The sequence below is a fragment of the Balaenoptera ricei genome, chromosome 14 (genome assembly GCF_028023285.1).
Source record: "Balaenoptera ricei isolate mBalRic1 chromosome 14, mBalRic1.hap2, whole genome shotgun sequence".
Taxonomy (NCBI): Eukaryota; Metazoa; Chordata; class Mammalia; order Artiodactyla; family Balaenopteridae; genus Balaenoptera; species Balaenoptera ricei.
The window spans coordinates 93,847,403-93,867,340 of NC_082652.1; the positions used below are offsets into that span (position 1 = coordinate 93,847,403).

Sequence of the window (19,938 nt, forward strand, 5' to 3'; positions counted from 1 at the left end):
CACACCCCACTGCCTTGAGGACCAGTCGGCCCCCGGGCGCATGAGCCTTCCGTAGGGGTGTACGTGCTCTCACCTTCCCCGTTCTGGGTCTGAAGGGAGGCTGTGCTAGTAAAAAGATACTTCTGCCGTTTTCCATATTCGTAAGAGGAGCTCTGGTTGGTGGGGTGACGGGGAGTGGGTGTGGGCTGAAGTGCAGCCTGATGCCCAGGTCAGAAGACAGGGCAGGAAGCTCTTACGCCGTGTGAATACGTGGAGGCGGCAAGGCGGGCAGGCCGTCGAGAAGCTGGGGACAGAGCCTGACTTCGGAAGAAGCAGGGGTCAGCGGTTTCTAGATGGTCCTTCGTGTTTCTGCATCAGAAATCTTAACCACCATCAGATAGTATGTGGTTAGCCCAGTACAGTTGCTTCCTTTCAGTTTCGTGATTCAGACTTATTACCACCATTTTTCTTCAGAGTAACAAGGTTTTACTACGTCGTCTTCAGTTTCCTGGTGGCCGTGAGGTGCCCACGGCCAGCTCCAGAGGGAGGCGCCCGCTTCACAAAGCCCCTTTAGTTCTGAGGCCATCACGGGCACTGCCCCTTGTTGGGGACCTGACACGGGATGAGAGCGTGTGCGGGGGACAGGGGCGCTCTGGGGTCTGTTCCAGGTGGAACAGAGAGGGTAGCTCAGAGGACAGTCACTGTCACGCCAGCCTGGGTTCGGCTCCAGGACAGAAGCGTTTTGGGAACAGAAGGTTGGCTCCTCATGCAGTGTTGGTATTTAATAGTTTAATAAAACCACACGCGTGACCCTGAACGTTCCTGTCCTCTGTGGACGGACGGACTTTCACTGCAACCTAGGGCACTCTGTTTCTTAAATTCACCATCACGTTATTTCTACTTTTATAGCCTGCATGTTACAGAAATGGTTTGTTTTGTGAAATCTTAGGGCTGCTTGATCTTACTTTGAGGGTAAATAGCACTCCTGCTGGTTTCTGGGCGAGTGTTCACCATCTCTTTTCACCTTTGCCCTTTGTTCTCAAATGAGTCCCGCCAGGCGGATGCTCTGGACTGTGCGGTTTATTGATGGGAGGAGCTAAGTGTGCACTTTTAGCCCGAAGGAGGGCGAGCCTGACCGGCCTGCAGCCTGGCTGGACCAGCAGGGATTTGGTTTCGTAAACAAACCCAGATCAAGCCTGAGTAGGTACCGTCCACGAGACAGCGTGTGTTTCCACAGCTGGGATATCGTGTGTGTGTGTGTGTGTGTGTGTGTGTGTGTGTGTGTGTGTGTGTGTTTACCTATCCCGAGAGTCGGGAATCTGATTCAGGGCTGGAAAGGTGACTTCAGACAACTCTCCTCATGTGGGGCCTGTGAAATTCCTTTCAGAGCGGTTCAGCCACATCACCAGCAGACGTTTGGTGAAGACTTGCCAGCTAATCAAGATGGAGAGCAGCCTGGTCCTTCTGGAAGGAAGCGCCAGCCCAGCATGTCGGAGACCATGCCACTATACACGCTGTGCAAGGAGGACTTGGAGAGTATGGACAAAGAGGTGAGCCCCGGCCCAGCCGCAGCGCGCCTCGCGTGCGGCCTCAGCCTGGCCTTCTGGTCTCCACGGGACGCGTGGGAGAGGAGGTGACGACAGCGGGAAGTGACCAGTCGGTGTACTGGCAGCGTAGAAGGCGGGTTTCTGCTCCCCCTTCCGCCCCGGCGCCCACGGCGGTGTCTGGCGTTGTCGCTAACAAGGGGGCTCCTGGCGTCGAGTGGGTGGGCGCCAGGGGAGCCGCCAAGCAGCCTGCGGTGCCCGGGCGGCCCCCGCGTCCTCAGGGCCCAGGTCGAGACACCCTCTGCCCTCTCAGGTTGCACGTAGGTTTTGAAGCACACCCAGATCGTGACTGGGAATTGGCTGTTACACCACTAACAGGTTTCAGGCAACGTGGGTAGAGGTGGTGTTTTGTTCTAAATGCTTAATTGTGGGAATAATGATAATAGGACCCAGAATCCCTTCTGAAGTGAAGATTAAATACAGAGGGGATTCTCCTTAGGACCAGAACAAAACTAAACTACAGATAATTTTGCAAGTCAGCTGTTTGTCTCTGGCCCACGAAGGAAGCAGTGGGAGCGCCCGTCAGCCTGCCCTTTGTCCCTCTCGCCCTGTGTCCCGTGCCTGCCCCAGGGCCTGTGTGCCCCTGATCCATCCTAGGTCAGGCCCCTCAGAGAAGGCCCCAGCCTGTGGAAGGTGGCTTGGGCAGCATGGTTCTGGGGCTGCTGTTCTACGCAGGCACCGTCGTGGACACCACACCTCACGTCCCACTAAACGGAGCTGGGCCCGGATCAGGACCGACACTCCTCCGGCCCTCAGATCTGCATCTTAGAGGCAGACAGCTCCCACAGCCACTCAGCCACTCGTACTGTGCAGACAGAAGTTGTCCTCGGACCATCGCGGACACCAGGGAGAGCCCTGAGGACAGAGATGCATTTCAGCTTACTTCCAGCGGTAGCAGAAGAATGTTATATTCAGTATAGAATCCTACCAGCAACTCAGACCATCATGTTTAGACGATAATTTATCCCGTGACGCTTAAACCTGCTTTCAGATGTGCCGAATTTCTCTATTTGCTGTTTTCTGCCTTTTTGAGCATTTAGCCAGTACACTGCTGGGGTCTGTTCATAAAAATGTTTTCTCCTAGAAAAATTTCTTTATCCGTAAGCCTGTCTTCTTGATCTGGGATGTTCCTTGTTCTCCGTGAGGGAAGCTGGCTGCTGGGGGTGGGCGGGGCACAGCTGGACACTCACTTCTCTCCTCCTGCCCACCCCCTCACCCCAGTCCTCCCAGGCGGACGGGGCGGGTTCGCTGCTGGACCCCTGCACAGACACAGTTCAGTTCGTCAAGCAGCGGCCACGATCTTGCCACTTGTTTGTTGCGCATCAAAGGGTGTCGAAATCTTAACATGAAATAAGTGTTAAATACACTTCCCACCACTCTGAAACCTGACTTTTCTTTCAGAAATGAAAATTAGCCTTAAAACCTTAGATTTGACTCTTCAGGAAGAAAGGTTTTGAAGGAGAGAGAAATCCTGGACTTGGGATTCCAGCGAACATGGCTGTCGTTTTGTAAATGAGGGAACCAGGGGTTGGTGTCCAGCGGTGCTCAGGGGGTCCTGCTCGATTCCCGGTGACATCTGGGCCCCAGAGGGACCGCTCGGTCAGTGCCGGGCGCCAGATGACCAGGGGAGCGGGCGCCCGGCTCTCCATCTTCCCTGCGTGGCAGGGCAGGGGCCGTGTGGGGCTTTAGGATTCGAGGCCGGACAGAGCTGGGCGGAGACCGTGTCCACCACCTGCAGCTCTGCCCAGAGAAGACCAGGCTGTGGTCCCCAGGGCCGCACGAAGGACGGGAGGTCCCCGTGGAGCCGCAGCAGGCGGCTGAGGCCAGAGAGGTGTTCCCTCCCCGTAAAGCTCAGGGAAATGGGGCTACTGATGAGGGTGCTGCCTGTGGGCTCCTCTGGGCGGTGGCTCTGAGCCCGTTGTAGTTGTAGTTTACTCCACCAGAGGGGGCTCTTCAGGTGGGCCGGGACCGGCAGCGACAGCTGCTTGTCTGCTCTACGCTTTGAGGACCACGTCTGCGGGCTCCACAGCCAGGGCGTCCCAAGCACAGACGCCTCTCCCAGCCCCCAGCCGCCCCGAATCCTTCATTTGCAGTGTCAGCTCCTCTCACCAAAAGGCACATCTCACCAGCCCCAAGGTGTCCCGTACCTGCAGCCTGCACCTAACCCTGATCAGGAATGCCACTGTCCTTGTATCACGCCCCGCGCAGGCTGGCATTTCACATGAGCATCTTGCAGACCCAGAATCTGAGCAGCACCTCCTCGTCGCTTTTTTCAAAGAAGCAAAAGTGTACGCACATCTGGTGTGATCACCGCTGTCTTTGTCTTGTTGATGCCAGATGGTTGTATTTGTGTATTTTGGTTCACGTGAAAAAGCTGTTTGCTGAGTAGAGGCCCAGCAACTCCCCGTCTGCCATGGTTCAGGCGGAAGCGGTGGCGGTGTGGCCTCTGTGCGTGCAGCCCGCGTGCGGACTTTGGGCAGCAGTTCCCTTTCAGCCCCGCGGCAGCCTCCTTCAAGGAGGTGATTGTGGACTTTATTTGATAGTTTGGGGGTATGCTTTGTTTCTGTTGATACGTACGTCTGTTTGGACCAGCGAGCACCATCCGTCAGCACAGCGAGTTCCTGTCTCATTTCCCATCTATGGACATTAACACGTTTCACTGGAGAAATTGAGACCTCAGGCACAGGTTTGCTATCTGGTGGGTTAAAGCCTTTGATACGTAGTAACCGAAGTGTCCAAAGGTGGTCCGTTGACCCCGAGAGGCCACCGCTGCACACGTGGGTGGCAGTTTCAGCCTGCTGCCCTCACCGCCGTGGTCCATTTTGCTGTGCGTGTCACGGGGCTGTTGCCCCAGGGAGATCTGCAGAGCTGCTTATCCCACCCCTGATGGCGGGTCCGCTCTGTGCTGGCGGCAAACACTGCCTTGTGAGGATTATGTTCTGAATAAAATAGGCACATTTTCCACGAGCTTCAAAACATTGAGAAGAAGCCAGGTGATCCCAGAAGCTACTTGAAGACCCAGCTCCGGGGACTTCGGAGGCTAGAGCAGGCGTGGTCCAGCAGCATTTGAGTTTGTGTTCAAAAGTCAGGGCCATTAGCGCATTCGCGATTCTTTGCGCAAATTAATGATTCTTAGGATTGATGTGGTCTTCCATTCTGCGTGGTTGCCATAAAGCTGTCATTTCCCAGAGGCGGTGGCGTCTTCTCACAGCATGCTTTTGCTGGTGATCAGTTCCATCAGCACGTGTTTTTGTTACTAGCAGATGCACAAGGAAAGCGTGGGAAGTTCTCACAGCGCCTGCCGTGCGGCGTCTGCTCAGCTGGAGGTGCCCAGTTAGCACGATGCACCAGCGGCGCATGCGTCGGGGGAGCAGAGGGGAGCGGAGGCGGGCGCGTGTGGACGGCGCTTGGCGCGTGTGGACGGCGCCCGTGTGGCCAGTGCAGGGCTGGACTCTGCCTCTGGCGCGCTTGACGCGGCTGCATCTCACGGCTGCAGGCGCGCTGAGCTCACGGCACACCTCCCTCCTCTGCCACCTTCCTGCGCTACTCTCGCTCTGCGGTGGCCCGTGTGCGCGGGCGTGTGCGTGCACGTGTCCCCTGTGCTGCCTCGGCTTCCGGCTCCGTTTCTGCTTCTCCCGCTTTTTCTGTCTTCGACTCTTTGTTAGAAGTCGATCCCAGCCGTGCTGGGTGTGGGGCGGACGGCACTGCAAAGGCGTGAAACTCCCATCGCAATCCCCGGCCGGCAGGACAGAGCTTTCCGTCTTAGCCCGACTGGGCTGGTCACCTGCTAAAACACAAAGCCCTGTTCTCCAGAGCTTCTACCGGGACATAGTATTCAGGATGTCCAGGACACGATTTAACAGTTACTCAACACGTGAACACGGGAACGGGCCATTCCCAAGAGAGTGACAGCAGGCGCCTACCCGGATAGCCCAGACGTTGGGGTCATCAGACCAGCACTACAGCAGCGGGCGTGGCCGTGGCCGTGGCCATCGGGAGAGGCACAGCCTTGAACAGAGTGCAAACCACAAAGAAGAACCACGTGGAAACAGGACCGGACACGCGCTCAGGCAGATGCCCTGAAATTCACCAGGAGGACTCCTGGTGACGGGAGTGTCGAGGAAAGATTAAGTGAACTTGAAGACAGGGTTACAGGAATCACCCTGAGGAACAGCAGGAAAACAGACCGGGCAGAGGGGTCAGAGTCTCAGGGACACCGGGGTCAAATCAGAAGTTGAATGTTTGTGTTCTCCGAGTTCATAAGAGGGAGAGATCGGTGCAGAAAATATACTTGGGGAGATAATGGCTGAAAACCTCAAATTTGGTGGAAGACTTAAATTTACTGCCCTTGATGGCATAAACTAGTTTGGCCAGTTGTGGAATTTCTTCAAAGGCGGTCATGACTCCTTCTCCCCTGGGATGGAAGCGGGCTGTGGGAAAGGCCGGCCCAGCGGGACACAGATGGTGGCGGGGTGGGGGTCGGGGTTGACGCCCACTTGCCCCCCCCCCCCCCGCATGTGGGCTCCCCGAGCTGACGTGAGGCCAGAGCACGCGTTGCTCGGGTACTGGGTGTTCTTACTGCGTGTTTTAGGAGCAGTACGTGTCTGCAGAGGTTTAATGGTTGGTTTTCACGGCCACCTGAGTCTTCTCCTCCCTTTGTCTTGGGCCCTTTGCTTGTCCGGGCTCGCCCTGTGGTCCCGTTTCTGTCTGTGCGGCCTGGTCCGCCTCGACTCCCGTGTGAGGTCGGTTCTCTTCCCGGGGCTGCATCCGAGCCCGAGGCGGGGCGGGCGCTCCCGGGCGGGCCGTCAGGGTCAGTGTGGGGACAGGCCCCCAAAGGCAGCGTGTCTCACCGCCGCGCCGTCTGGGCGCCAGGAGGCGGGCAGCCCCGCAGTCGCTGCTGGGGGCTCCGGGTGTTTTGAGGCACCACGTCGGGCTTTAGGAGAAATACCTGAGATTGAAGATAACGCACGTGTGGAAACAGCACGTTAGTATGCCGACAGTGAGGTAGAGGCACGTCCTGGCCCGGCTCTCGCTCCCCAGGGGGCCTGTTCCGCAGACTCTGCTGGGCCGGCCCGTGGGGGGCAGGTGGGTGCCGAGCACGCGGGGACCGTCGGGGGCAGACGGCTGCCCGAGGCCCGGCCACCGGGGCGCTTCCTGCGAAACGCGGGGCTCTGGGGCCCCGGGAGAGCGTCCCCTCCGCGGCCGGCGAGGGGACAGCAGACTCTGGTGGTGTCCGCCTGAAGCGTGAAGTCTAGACGAGGGTCGACCACGCGGGTGTGTGCACGGCTGCCTTCTGGTCCCCTTTTCCACATCACGGGAACATCATTGGAGAAAGTTAAGTTTAATAGGCTCAGTACTGCTTTCGGTTTTATTTCGTGAGAATGCAGCATATTAAGGAGAGTGACCAGGACGTTTGTTCTTCTGGCCAAGAGAGAAGTACGTTGGTGTTGGTCCAAAGACCCTTCAGGTGGTATCCTTTCCACCTTACCAGAAGCGCGTTGCCTGAGACCAGAGCTTAGAATTCACGCACGTGGTCCTTGGAGGTGTGTCCTCTTCACGAGCGGCGCTGTTAGTCGCTTAGAGTAGCTCACTCGTGCTCTCGCTGCGTCAGGTTCCCTCCCTCTGCAGGCAAAGCAACAGAATGGTGGGAAGAAGAAAGTGCTGGCACCAGGGCTGGGACGAGGCGTGTCCCCTCTGGCCGTTCTTGGCCTGGACTTGCTCTGTTTCCATTTCTTCTGTTTCTCCCTCGTCTGCCTCACCTCCATGGGTCAGAAGCTGAGATGAGTTTTACTAACTCTTCACGATCCTGCATCTTCCAAGTCGATGGGTGGAAACATTCCCAAGAGCATTTGATGTCATTCGTACTTGCCCTTTGAGAGATTTCAGTACTTGAGGAAAAAGTGAATTTTGTATTTCTCTTCACATACTTGCTTTTAGATTTTCCCTTAATTAAGATTTTAAAATATTTACACGAGCATTTTTAAAACAACATTTACGAGGTAAATGGTTCATTGCAGATCCCTGTTCTTCAGGAAGGGCAAAGTTGTCCTCGTGCAGAGCTTTATGTGAGGGAAGCCGCGGGGAGAGCACACCAAGCAGGGTTGAGGTGAGACCAGACCTCCTGCGGGATGAGCCCACGCTGTCCGCCAGGCCTGGTGCTAACGCCACCGACGCGCGAGCCCTTTGTGGGGGGCCCGGCACGCGGCCCAGGCTGGGGTCGCCCCGAAGTCTCTGAGCTGCTGGGATGGCGTGCTTCGGGCAGATTTTAAACGATTGGCTTCTTTTAGTTCTTTCTTTTCCCCTGCAAAGATGGGATGCGGAGTTAAAGACCTGAAGTGTTTTCAGAGCAAAATCTGACAGGAGGTTTGCTTATCAAAATGAAGTTAAGTACAGCCAACTAAATATACCAGTGAAGTGTAAGTGCCAGTAACCTGTTAGAATTAGTACAATTAGATGCTTTTTGTTAAGTGCCTTTAGTTTAACCCGAGAGGGTATATTACGTGTGAGGATCTCGTGACCCCCGACGATGAAGCCAACACTTTAACTGTCAATTAAAATGTTTCCGTATTTTAACTTGTGAGGTCCGTGTGCGTCGTCCCTTCCTAAGCTGCGTGTTGATGGACTTGAAATTGGATACAGGGGTTCAAAGGCGTCAGCCTTGGCCTGAGCGCGCAGGGTGTGGCGGGTGGTCCCTGGGCAGAGCTGCTCTGTAGAGGTGGTGTCCCCCCCACCCTCGAATTTAATCAGAGGGTTGAAACCCGGTCTGTCCCGTTTCCGGTGCCTGCCCCGAGGTGTCCCTGCCATGCACCGCGAGTCCGCGACTCTCCCAGGGAAGCGGGCCCGGTAGCGCCACGGGGAGCAGCCGGTGTGCAGGGCACGCGCCCAGGAGGGTGCTGCGGGCGCGGGAGGGGCGCCGCGGGGGCATCCCCTGGTCGTCCTGGGCTCTGGGCTCCACGGGAGCCTCCCGGACTCAGGGCTCAGGTAGAAATGGGTGCTTTGCTGGAAGAAGCCAGAGTTCCCGTGAGTGAGGTCCACCTAACAGCCTTCCTTGCTTGGCGTGTCTTAGCTTGGTAAAGTAGCCATCCCATCCCCGTGGTTTAAAGTTCAGAAAGCCCAAGAGCCTGCGTGGGCGCAGCCCTCGTCCCCACCCCCGCCGGCCGCCCTCTGTCTCTCATATGCCGCACGGCCCTCGAGTGCTGGCTGTTAGCTGGTTCCAGCCTTGCTGTGCTGGAGCCGCAGGGGGTCGTTCCCTGAGCGTTTGGTGGACGGTCACTGTTGCTCGGTTGACCAGGGGTGTGGCAGTGCCCGCCTGGCTTGCCCTGAGACCTTCACCCCCAGCCGCAGCCAGCAGTCGAGAAACACAGGATGCGCACGGCCCACGGGACTCCCCGACGCCAGACGCAGTCATAAGTGGGGGGTCCCGGGTTGTCACGCGTCCTTCTGACCAGCCGGCCGCCTGTCGGTTCCCACGCCCCTGCCGGGACGGCTGAGAACTTGGGAAACGCGGAATCGGGCACGTGGTCGAGGCCTGACGGGCAGCGGGTGAAGGGCACACGGGTGAGGTCGGGAGGGTCCCGGCCAGAAGCTCCTGAGCCCTGTGCCTTGGGGGTTCTAGGGAGGCTTCCTGGGGGCAGGGTGGGGCGGGAAGGTCCAGGCCACTCATCCGCTGGTGCTTCTGGGTGAGCGGCCCCGCCCCGGAGTCCACCACGGTCGCCTCATTAGAGCAAAGGAGCTCCCTCGTCTGGGAGACTCTGGGGGTTCGGGAGCTCTGGCTGGGAGCCGGCGGCAGAGCCCGATGAACAAACCCCTTGTCGTTTCGCACACACGAAGCGGCGTCACAGATCAAACTTGTTAGGTCGTGACCCCGCTCTGAGGCCATAAGAACGTAGTTATGCTAGCTGACGGGACATGGGGTCTCTGCTCCTTCCTGGGAAAGGTGCTGGCGGGTCCGTGTTCAGGAAACAGGGGCCCCTCCTCCTCGCGCCGCTGCCTTCCTCTTTCCAACGCCCCGTCCCCCGTCGTGGGCGTCAGGTGTCGTCGGGGCCCTGCCCCCTGCCCCCCAGCCGCCCTCCCTTGCCGTGTCCGTGAGCAGTTAAGCCTGAGGCCTGTCAGGGAAGGCAGATGCGCGGGCGCCCCACACGCGGCCGCGTGGGTCCCAGGACCCGGCGAGGTGGGCGCGGAGGAGGGACAGCCTGGGCCACCTCTGCCTCCCGTCGTCCACCCCGTGGGCCTTGTCCACGCTCCTCGGTGCTGTTTGTAAGCATCCCTCTCGCGGCAGGCCCCGTGTTGGAGCTTTACGACGTGTCCCGCGTGCTTAGTCACGGGAAGCGGGGCCCGTGCAGAAATCTGCGGTGGTGTCACTCCCGGGGGAGGGACCGTTGCGTGGATTCTTCAGAAAGGTGATCTTGTGCTGACTCTTGGCCCTTCGTCAGGTGGATGACATCCTGGGAGAGGGCAGCGATGACAGTGACAGCGAGAAGAGGAAGCCGGGAGATGCGGAGGAGCGGGAGCGGGGACCGCGGCCCGGGCGGCCCGAGGCCCTGGGGGCCCCAAGGGGGCCCACGCTCGGGTCAGCGCCATCCAGCGAGAGGAACGCGGCAGACGGCCGGGGGCCCAGGTGAGGGGGCCTGCGAGAGGAAGGGGGGCCGTCGGGGGCCCAGGAGAGGAGGGGGGGCCCAGGTGAGGGGGGGCCTGGGAGGTGAGGGGGGGCCTGTGCGCTGCCCCGTGAGTGCCAGACACCTTCCGTGTTGATCAGTGCACTGTTGTTATTCTGTTGTAGCTTCCCAGTGTTGTTATGGACCACGACGTGCGGGTATCATTTTCAAGGCAGTAGTGAGGGGGTAAGAGACCTGAAGACGTCGGTCTGGGTGGTCCTGAGAGGGCAAAGGTCACTGTCCTGTTTCTGAAACATACAAAGCACGTGACAGGTTTTTTAGAATATTACACTTGTGGTGCCATCGATTTTTATCAAGTGTTTTATGATTCAGTTACCACTTGGGCAGATGTAACTCCTCCCCTTCACAGAGTGCACAGTGTCTGTTGTCGGTGGTGGTTCGTGCCCAGGTGTGGTCCCAGCGGCCCAGGAGCCTGCGGGGGGGCTCCCCTCCCTGAGTCCCCGCCCGTGTCTGGAGGGCTGCTGGGTGTGGCCCCGGGACGGGACGTGGCGTGTTCGCAGCCCCTGTGCGGGGTCATTGGTCTTCCCAGGGTTTCGAGTGTGCGGAGGCAGGTCGTGGTGAGAACTGGACCCCACGTGACCTCACGCGTGTGCAGGGCGTAGGCCGAGGGGCAGCTGCCAACACCAGTGTCTGCTCTCGGGGTTACTCAGCTTGTTAGGACTGTAAGTTCTGACACTGAGTCAGGTAGGATGGTGCGATTGTGCTTTCTTTTTTATTTTATTGTGTTTTACTTTATTTACTTATTGGTATTTATTTATCTATTTTTGGCCGTACCTCGCAGCATACGGGATCTTAGTTCCCGAACCAGGGATCAAACCTGTGGTAGGGGAGGGGTGGTTTCTTTCGGGATGATTCAAGGCATTATGTTTATTGTGTTCTCTATTTCTATTATTATTACTTTGTAATGTATGATGAAATAAGCATACAACTCACCACAGTGCAGAATCAGTGGGAGCCCCGAGCTTGTTTTCACTTGCCACGCACTGATAAGGTTTTGATACGAGTCTGCGAGCCATGGATTGATTATGGTCTCTGCAGTCAAACCTCCCTGCTAATGAGAATCTGTATCTGCAGCCGCTCCCCAGCGCCAGCGTCACCGCCTCAGATCATCAGGCATTAGATCCTCATAAGGAGAGTGCAACCTAGACCCCTCGCATGCGCAGTTCCCCGCAGCGTTCATCCCCCTTGAGAATCCAATCTCGCCGCTGATCTGACAGGAGGCGGAGCTCAGGCGGTGATGCCAGCGATGGGGAGCGGCTGTAAATACAGATGGAGCTTCGCTCGCTCACCTCCTGCCGTGCGGCCCGGTTCCTAACAGGCCACTGACTGGTACCGGTCTGTGGTCCGGGGGTTGGAGACCCCTGCCTTACACAGTTGTTTGACTCAGCTGCGCCTTCAGCCCAGTGCGAGGGCCCCCTGGGGCTCTCGAGGGATGTGGGGAGCCGGGGCCTCTCTGAGGAGTCCACTCCCAGAACCCCGGTTCCAGTGCTGCTGGGCTGCTCTGCCTGCCCGATTCTGTTTTCTCTGCCAAGTGAAGAGAAAGACATAAAGCCTTTTCTCTAAGACTGGGAAGGACGGGCCGGAGTCCTGGGGCCAGCGTCCTGCTTTGTCTCCACGGAGTCATCTGCCCACACGTGAAGCAGCTCAGGGCCACGCGGAGAAAGCCTTGCCCGCGGTGGTTTGGTGCTGCCGTCGGGGCCAGAGGCGTGTGGCCTGCGTCCACTGCGGCTCCTGTCAGCCCTGCACGGTGCCCGGGAGTCCAGCGCCGGGGCCGGTGGCCTGGCGCGGGGCTGTGGTCCGCGCTGGGCCGGCGTGGGGCAGGTGGGGGGTGCTCAGGACCCCCCCCCCCGGCCCCGGTCTCCTCGCCATCCTCACTGCAGCCGCCGTTTCACACCGTGCTGTAGGGCTTGACCTCAGTGGTGTGGGAATCTGAGATGAGGAGGACAAAGCCCAGGGTCCGCCGAGAGGCCGCCTCCCCCTTGGCGGCCACAGGGACCCGCCCCCGCCTGCCCCTCCGCCGCTCGGCGTCTCCCTGCACCCGACGTCGAGTCTGCCCTGCGTCAGGGCTGAGGCGCCGTGATCAGGCTCGGGAGCTCATCCCTTTCTCCGCACAGAAGTTGGCGAATGTGGTTTCCGCGTATGTTTTATTCTTGTCAGTGGGCTCTAGGTGCAGAAGTGTGCACGCTTTGGATTTTCCCATAGTAGCGTTTTTATTTGAAATTAAGTCAGACGTGTTTGGGGGGTTTGTTTCTTGCCTGCGGAACATTTCGGTCCATGGCCTTTGCCGTGAGCGGTGGCGCCTTGCACCCTGGATCGCGGCCTGGCTTCTCCCGAGTGGTTGGCAGCACATCCTGCCGGCCTGAGTGGCCAGGCTCTTCTACGGGATCATAATGTCACTGGAACTTGAAGGTGACTTCTGATGGAAGGACGGGCGTGGGGTTTTGGCTTGTCCACTGAGAACCGATCCACTCTTCTTTCAAATGAACAGACGTCAGACGCCCATTTTACACACGGCAGCTGGAGGGGCACTTCCGCTCCTTGAGGTAGATCCCTGAGTAAGAAGTCAGGGCCGTTTGGCAGGCACTTGCCCGACAAGACGTCCGCAGGCGTTGGAGACGGCCCCCTGTCCCCACCACTCGCAGGAGACGTGCGACTGGAGACTCGGCCTGGGGTCTCGTGTCCTGGGCGGTAGGCTTGGCCAGCGGAAGCCGGCTCTCTCTCCCGAAGACCGTTCTCTCAGTGCCAGAGGGTTTAGTCTCAGCACCTTCCCCGTCCCACCCGGCCGCGTGGTGAACTAGTCAGGAGCGTGGCTCCACGTCCAAAGGCTTAACTCCTGACCCGAGTCCCGGGCTCCCGCCGCCCAGTACTTCTGCCGCCTCCCCTTCTCCGCAGGGGCGCGGTGGCCGGGGTCCCAGCCGAACGTGTAGACAGACGGTGCGAAGGTGTGCAGAGGCCCTCACGCGTGAGAGCTGTTCTCAGTGCTGGGTGGTCGCCTAGGCAAGGCTGTCTTGACTACGCTGGGGAGGTTGGTCATTTCGAAGATGGAGGAGACGTGGGCCTGGTGTTTGTGACCAGAGAGCAGACCCAGCTGTGCTGCCGGGGTGGAGCCCGAAGGCCGCTTCTCAGCCAGCCCTCCACCTGCACCCTGTCGCTGCTTTGCCGTCAGACACCTTGTGTCTGCGCTGCCAGCTGGCGACCCTGGGACCAAGGTGCTTGGTTCAGGTTGTACGTTCCCCAGGCTGTGGCTGAGGAGCTGCCCTTCTGTTGCGTGGACACGTGGCTTCCCGTCGATTCACGTGTCGACTTGTGATGTTTAACCCGCCATAGCCGACAGCACCGTGGTGACACCCTGGTGCCCCAGCCCTTTGCGTGTGCGAGGCCATCACACACGGTCGCTTTCTGCAGGCGGAATCGCCGAGGTCGGAAGGCCTGCGCACTCTTGAGCTGGTGGCTGCTTCGAGTTGCCCTGCGACCGTGGAGGGTCGTGCCGATGGTGAGAGGGCTGGCTGGCCCCCACCCTCCCTGACGCGGTGCTTCGTGACGGCTTCTGGCCCCTGCGGCACGGCGGGTAGAAAGCGGCGCTGTTTTAGGTGTGTGTGCCTTTCTCCCTCCCTGCGCTGAGCCCGCGCCCAAGGCTGGACCCCAGGGACGTTGCGCTGTTGGCGGGGGGCAGGGGGGGGTAGGGGGGCCGGTGCAGCAGCTTCACCAGAACAGCCCCGCCCTGGGGGGAGGGGCGACCAGGGCCCGGAGTGGCCGCGGCGCAGTAACTAAAACGCCCAGTTTCCAGCAAAAAGAATCACGGGACGTCGGAGAGACAGAAGAATGATCCACAGACAAGACAGAAGAGGCCAGAGAAGCTGCCCGAGAGGGCGACCGCGTCAGAGGAACAGACGGGGTACGTTCCCAGGGCCGCGGAGACTGAGAACCGCCGAAGGATCCTGGGGACAGCATCTCAGACGGCACCGCCAGGCCCTCGGCGCGCACGTGGCAGGACTGCCGGGGGCGTAATGACCGGCACCTTCCCGAATGTGACGGGGGACACCATCGGACACATCCCGGGAGCTCAGGACCCGCCCCGGGTCAGCTCAGAGGTCCCCATCTGCACGCTTCACGGCGAAGATGCAGGAAGCCAAGACCCCTTCGTCTCGAAATAGGTGCCATCACCTGAGTTCTCAGGCTCTTCAGAAACAGTTGAAGAGACGTGGTCCGTACGATTTTTCCTTGGAATGCGCCCTCGCGCCCTCGCAGCCTGTGGCCCTGACCTGATCACACGCCCCGGAGCCCGGTGTCGTGTTACAGTAACCTACACGTGCATCTCTTTGAGGAGGCAGCAGAGCCTCCGCTGTCGTGACCGACGGGGCAGGCAGGAGCCCGCGCGCGTCCTCTCTGCCTCGGGGTCCGGACGGCCTTCCGCGCCCCGGGGCAGGTGCTCCCCTGCACGCGCAAGATAGCGACCTTACCACCTGCCGTGCTGCTCTGTTCTTTTTCTTTCTGCCAAAAATACCAAGCTGGTTGTAACCAGCAATTTGAAAAATAAATGCATTGTGGACTGTTTGATCTTGTTGGCTAGACGCCAGTATAAAATAATAATGTGTGTTTATTTGCCGTAGTTGCTGAAATAATTGTGCATCTTATTAAACAGCAGACTTCAGGTGCGGGTCCACGTGCCTCTTTACAGCAAAGAGCTCAGAGGCTGGGACGTGAGGGAGGAGATGTACAAACGTGATTTACGTTCCTGTTCACGTTCTTGCTTTATTCCACGTTGAATCTGGGCCGATTCTTGAGCGTTAAATTTTCCCCAAATTAAATCTGTTAGCGTTTCTCTAGGGGACTGTGCTGTTGGTTGTGAAAACAAAATACAGTTATTGCACGTTCTGCTGAGAGGAAAGGAAGCTGGTCTCCATTTTAGGCATTTATTAACCACGACTTGCAGCTGTGTCCAGTCTTTGAGGTGATTTTTAATTACTAAAACTTAATTGTGTTGGATATAGGAATACTCCAAACGTTATTTAACCGAGACTGAAGGTTTTGCTCTTCGCAGCACAAGGCACTGTGGCCACTGTGGCCCCGACCCTGGTCCCCAGGCCCCCAGACGCGGCCGCACGAGTGGACACCGAGGTCCCAGAGCCTCTCCCGCGGGACCAGCCGCGTTTCAGCACAGTCGACGTTCGTCTCTCTACACAGAGGCTGTGACGGCTGTGGGGTCCCGCCTGGCTGTTAGCTGGCGTCTCCCTGGGGGGCGGGGCGGACACCCCGTGCAGCCCATGCTGTCCCCGAAGGCTGCCCTGCAGCGGGGTCTCCAGACGCGGTGCAGGAGGTTTTATCAACGGGACGCCCCGGGATCAGCCTCCTAGGGGCCTGCGCCTCTCCCGCCCCGGGGTCCCTCCCCGGCCCCCCGCGCCACCTGTGAGCCGCCCCCGCGGCAGAGCACCAGCCCCGGCGACGCAGCCGGGCGCCGTCCACTGACTCAGCCTCGGCCTCCTTGTTGAAGCACCTCGGGGTGCACGAGGGTCTCTGTACCCAGGCAGAGGGCCCGGCTCTTCCTGGACCCGGGGGCTTCCTCACCAGTGGCGGGACCCCTCCTCTTTGCCCTTGTACTTGGTGCTTCCTGGAAGCTCGTCCCCACGGTGACCGGAAGACGGGGATCTGCTTTATGGCACGCACGGCACCCACCCCGGGGGCACCCAGGAGGTGGGACACACCGGAGGCGGAGGGCGGGCGGGGAGGAGCCTCGAGGACAGACCACGTCCCCACATGCTCTCGGCGCCGCCGGCGGTGCAGCCACAAGCGGGGGCCGGGAGGGCGGGGTTCAGCCCCCTCTGCCCGCCACCCGCAGCTGAGCACGGCTCAGGCCTGGGGGCTGACTCTTCTCTGCTCTCGTGTGTGTGATTGCTGCACACACGCGCACACGCGACCCCCCAGTTCTGTCCCTGGGAGGCGGTGCTGGGCCGTGCCCCGTGGAGCGTGGGTGTCATTGGGGTTATCTGCAGTAGTTTGAACGGTAGAGGAGAAAGCGGTCTCTCTAAACTGTTCCAGCCACACGTCGTTTCTAAGTTTATCTGTATGTTCACCACTCAGCGAAGGGGAATCGCGTGAGCGCCTCAGATTAATTACGCTTAACCCCATCTTTTGTTCCACCATCTCTCGCAAATCCAGAGTTAACCCGACAGTGTGTGTGAGGGGCTGGACCCTCGGGCCGCGTGTCTGCTCAGATTTGGCTGGAGTTGGCGAGGCCCGGGCGCCGTGTCCCAGCCGTGGCAACCACCTTGGTCAGTGTTTCTCCTGAAAGCGCATCACAGGGTACCACACGGCTCCGTCCTCTTGTCCAGACCCTGGCGCCCCCCCACCCGCCGTGTCGCTTCCCATCCGCCCCCGCTTCCTGCACCGACCTCCTCCCGGTGCCGACAGGACCCGAGAGGAGGGGGTTCTTTCGGGTTTACTTTCCCTTCCCTGTCCTCATGCGCACTGGGGGCCCAGCTCCAGCCGCGGGTGCTGATGAGCCAGGCCGGGGCGGCGAGCAGGCGGCGGCGCCGGGTCGCGGTAATCGTTCACGTCCCCTTCGGGTCACGTGCTCCCTCGGGGCCGGGGTCCCTCTCCTCTGACTTCTGCCAGCCTCAGGGCTGAATGTGCTTCCTGACTGTCACCTTGATTCGCTTTTCAAATTACGTAGTAGTATCTTTTTCAGCGTTCATTGGTCCTTTTTTTTTGCCAACTGCGCTTTTCTGTTTGAGGAGTGTTTCTCACAATTAGGTTATTCCTTGTCTGTTGTAGAAATTTCTGTGTGTATTATAGGTCTTAGGTTATAGACGTCATAGTCTTGCACGTCATTTTCCCAGTCCCGTGTGTGTCTGTGACTGCTTGAGATGCCTTTTGTGTCTCTAAGAGGTAAATCTTTTGGGGGGTTTCTTCCCTTCAGAAGGTTTCCCCAAACCATAGTAGTTCCTACGTAACTTTTCTTTTCGATAAATGGTGCGACGACAACTGTAAACTGTTGACCTCCAGATGCAGAATAATTAATCTGAGTCAGCAATGTACTCAGCAGTTAACTCAAAATAGATTTTATAGACCTGAATGTTAAAACATACACCCGTCTGCTGGCGGCTGTCCCCACCTCCCTTCCCAGCGGCTTGTCCAGCTCCAGCCATAGCCCCAAGCTCGCTCCGGGCCCCTCCCTCTCCCGCCCTCACACATCCTGCGTATTTCGTTACCTGCTGGAGACGGAGGCTGCCCTGGTGCCCGGCCTGTGCTGTCCGGGCTGTCCCGGAAGCGTGGGGGCTGGCGGCCGCGGGGCCGGGGAACGTGTGCGCCACGAGCGTCTCACGGCGCGTGTGCTTCCCTCGCAGGGGCCACAAGAGGAAGCTGAACGAAGAGGACGCGGCCAGCGAGTCCAGCGGAGCGTCCAGCTGCGAGGACGAGGAGGGGGGCAGCTCGGAGGCGGACGAGATGGCGGCCGCGCTGGAGGCCGAGCTCGGCGACCTCATGTGACCGCGGGGCGGGCTCTCGACTCACCTCCGTCCCGGGGGCTGCCCTCGGGGGGCTGCCTCTCCTCCAGAGGGACATGTCTGTTTGCAGAGCTCCACCTGCAGAAACACATTGTTTTGCAGAAATAGGTGTTTTTAGAAGTTTCACTACAAGAAAGCCTACTTGTTAAGGACAGCGGAGCAGGGAACGCGGCCATGCCAAAGATCCTGGGTGAGCCCAGAAGAGCCGCACAGCAGGACTGGAGTTTGCGGCTTGTTATCAGGAAGGGGGGGGTGGGGTGGGGAGGTGTTTTTCCTTTAAATACCGCAGCATATTACTTAGGGTGAAGGCTGGGCATCCGACCAGACAGAGGGGTGATGCAGCAGGAACCCAGCATCTTCCTGCTCTTTCACAACTGAAGCTACCAGAACATGCACAGGTTTCAAGTGAGGCCGCGCATCGGCGTGTGACGAGGACAGGCCTGGGGCCCGCAGCTGCCCCCGGGGCCCTGCAGCTCCCACGGGCGCCGGGACAAAGGGCCCTGTGCTCGCGGGCAGCCTTTGGCTCCTTTGCGAGATCGGATGTAAAGTTTTGTATATCTATTTCATACGTGACCCACCAAACAGATTTTTCTTTCATTTAATAAAAGTCCCTTTTGTAAGCCTTCTTCTCTGCCCCGTTCCCTCTTCGCGGGATCCAGCTCTCGCACCACAGCCGCCCCGTCCTGCTCCCCTCCAGGGAGCTCGCGGGGCAGATTCCTGGGTGAATGGCCAGGGCCTTGGACGCTGAAACAGAAAAGCAGATGATCCTCTCCAGCCAGTCTGTGGCGGTTAGTCTCTCCCTTACTGCACCAAAGCGTTAGGAATGCCAAGGACCGGTGTTATTTCTAATCACTAGATTTATGAAAATTTGATCTAAGACAGCCAAGGAAACCAGAGGCAGTTCTGACCTGGGAGCTCAGCGCTGACAGGGTGTGAAACTCATCGTATTTGGTGTGTCAGCCAGACAGCATGGCCACGTGTGGTCCCACCCCTGGGGTCACAGGTCTCACCCACAGGCCCCGTGTGCTCGGGCGGCCCCAGGAAGACCCCACCTGGTACCGCTGACCCGAGACCCCTGGGCACTAGCCTTAGGCCGTGGCCCCCGGGGCAGTAACGCTGGTGAAATTGCCTTCGTGCCTCCTCTGAGACAGCCCCTTGGTCCTTCCTGCGTGATCCCTCCAGGTCAGGCTGCAGGTGGAGGAGTCAGAGCCCGGGATGCGCCTGTGATGCTGCATTCCTGTCGTGTGGAGGCGCAGCCGCTGGGCTGCTGGATCACCAAGACACAGAAGGTGTGCCTTCTTCCAGCTCTAGATCAGCACACAGCAAACGTTTTTCTTTCCATGTTCCGGGCTAATTACTGGATTAAAAGTGAGTGTTAGGCTCAGGCTGTGTCCTCTTCACACTCTTCAGTTGCAAGTAACAGCCACAGCTCCAGTGGGCTTGTCTTCCTGTATCGACTGGCTTGTCTGAGAAGTGAGGTGGAGCTTCAGGTACGGCTGGATCCAGGTGTTCACCAAACGCTCAGGTGTCATTGGGAACCTGGATCCTCCTCCCGTGGTTTGTCCTCTCTTTGACGGTCAGATGCCACCCACCCTCCTGATGACGGGGCTGGGGAGGGGAGCGGGAATCATGATGCACACGGGACAGATGTGGGCCGGCAGACGTCAAGAATCCAGGCACAGTCCCTGCCTAGTTTCCTCACCAAGGTGAGTGTACTTTCGCGTACTTGCCAGTCTCCACAACGGTGTGAGGCTCCAGGATTCCCGGTCAGAACCATTCCTGGGGAGCAGCGAGGGGGAGGCCCCTCTGATGGGTCTGTACTAGGGCAGAAACGGAGAAGACAGAACTGGGAACATGAATAATCTCAAGGTTTCCCCCGAAACCCAACACAGCCTCTCAGGTGGACATCCCTAAGAGGGCTGGGGGTAGTTAAACGTCTCCTTGCAGCCTTATTCTCAGTGGCACGTGCTTGGGATGCTGAGCCGTCCCGGGGCCGGAGTGGCACCGAAGGTCCCCGGGGCCCCTTGAGCCTCCTGAGGAGGTGGCGCCACCCTTGGGGGAGGGTTGCCTGGGGGACCTGCGTGCTGTCTCGCAGAGAGAAGTGCACTCGAGTCAGGGAAATGCTGGATAATATGTGCTGCAACCCCTCCAAGTGACATCTTTTCTAGAAATTTTAAT

General features: G+C 58.9%; 1 protein-coding gene across 7 annotated transcripts in view; it reads left to right on the forward strand.

Annotated features, from left to right (window-relative positions):
* Positions 1-18,385, forward strand: part of CTDP1 (CTD phosphatase subunit 1) — a 46,109-nt gene extending 27,724 nt beyond the window's left edge. For 4 of the 7 annotated variants that reach the window (XM_059894217.1, XM_059894210.1, XM_059894214.1 and 1 more), the window contains exons 11-13: positions 1,367-1,529; positions 10,016-10,200; positions 17,602-17,840. In XM_059894217.1, coding sequence (XP_059750200.1) covers positions 1,367-1,529; positions 10,016-10,200; positions 17,602-17,743 — 490 coding nt within the window. In that variant the 3' untranslated portion in view covers positions 17,744-17,840. Of the gene's footprint in view, positions 1-1,366; positions 1,530-2,258; positions 2,621-10,015; positions 10,201-10,362; positions 10,545-17,601 lie in introns of those variants that run through there. The other 3 variants (XM_059894211.1, XM_059894213.1, XM_059894215.1) reach the window with 3 other exon arrangements.
* Positions 18,386-19,938: the final 1,553 nt, after the last annotated feature.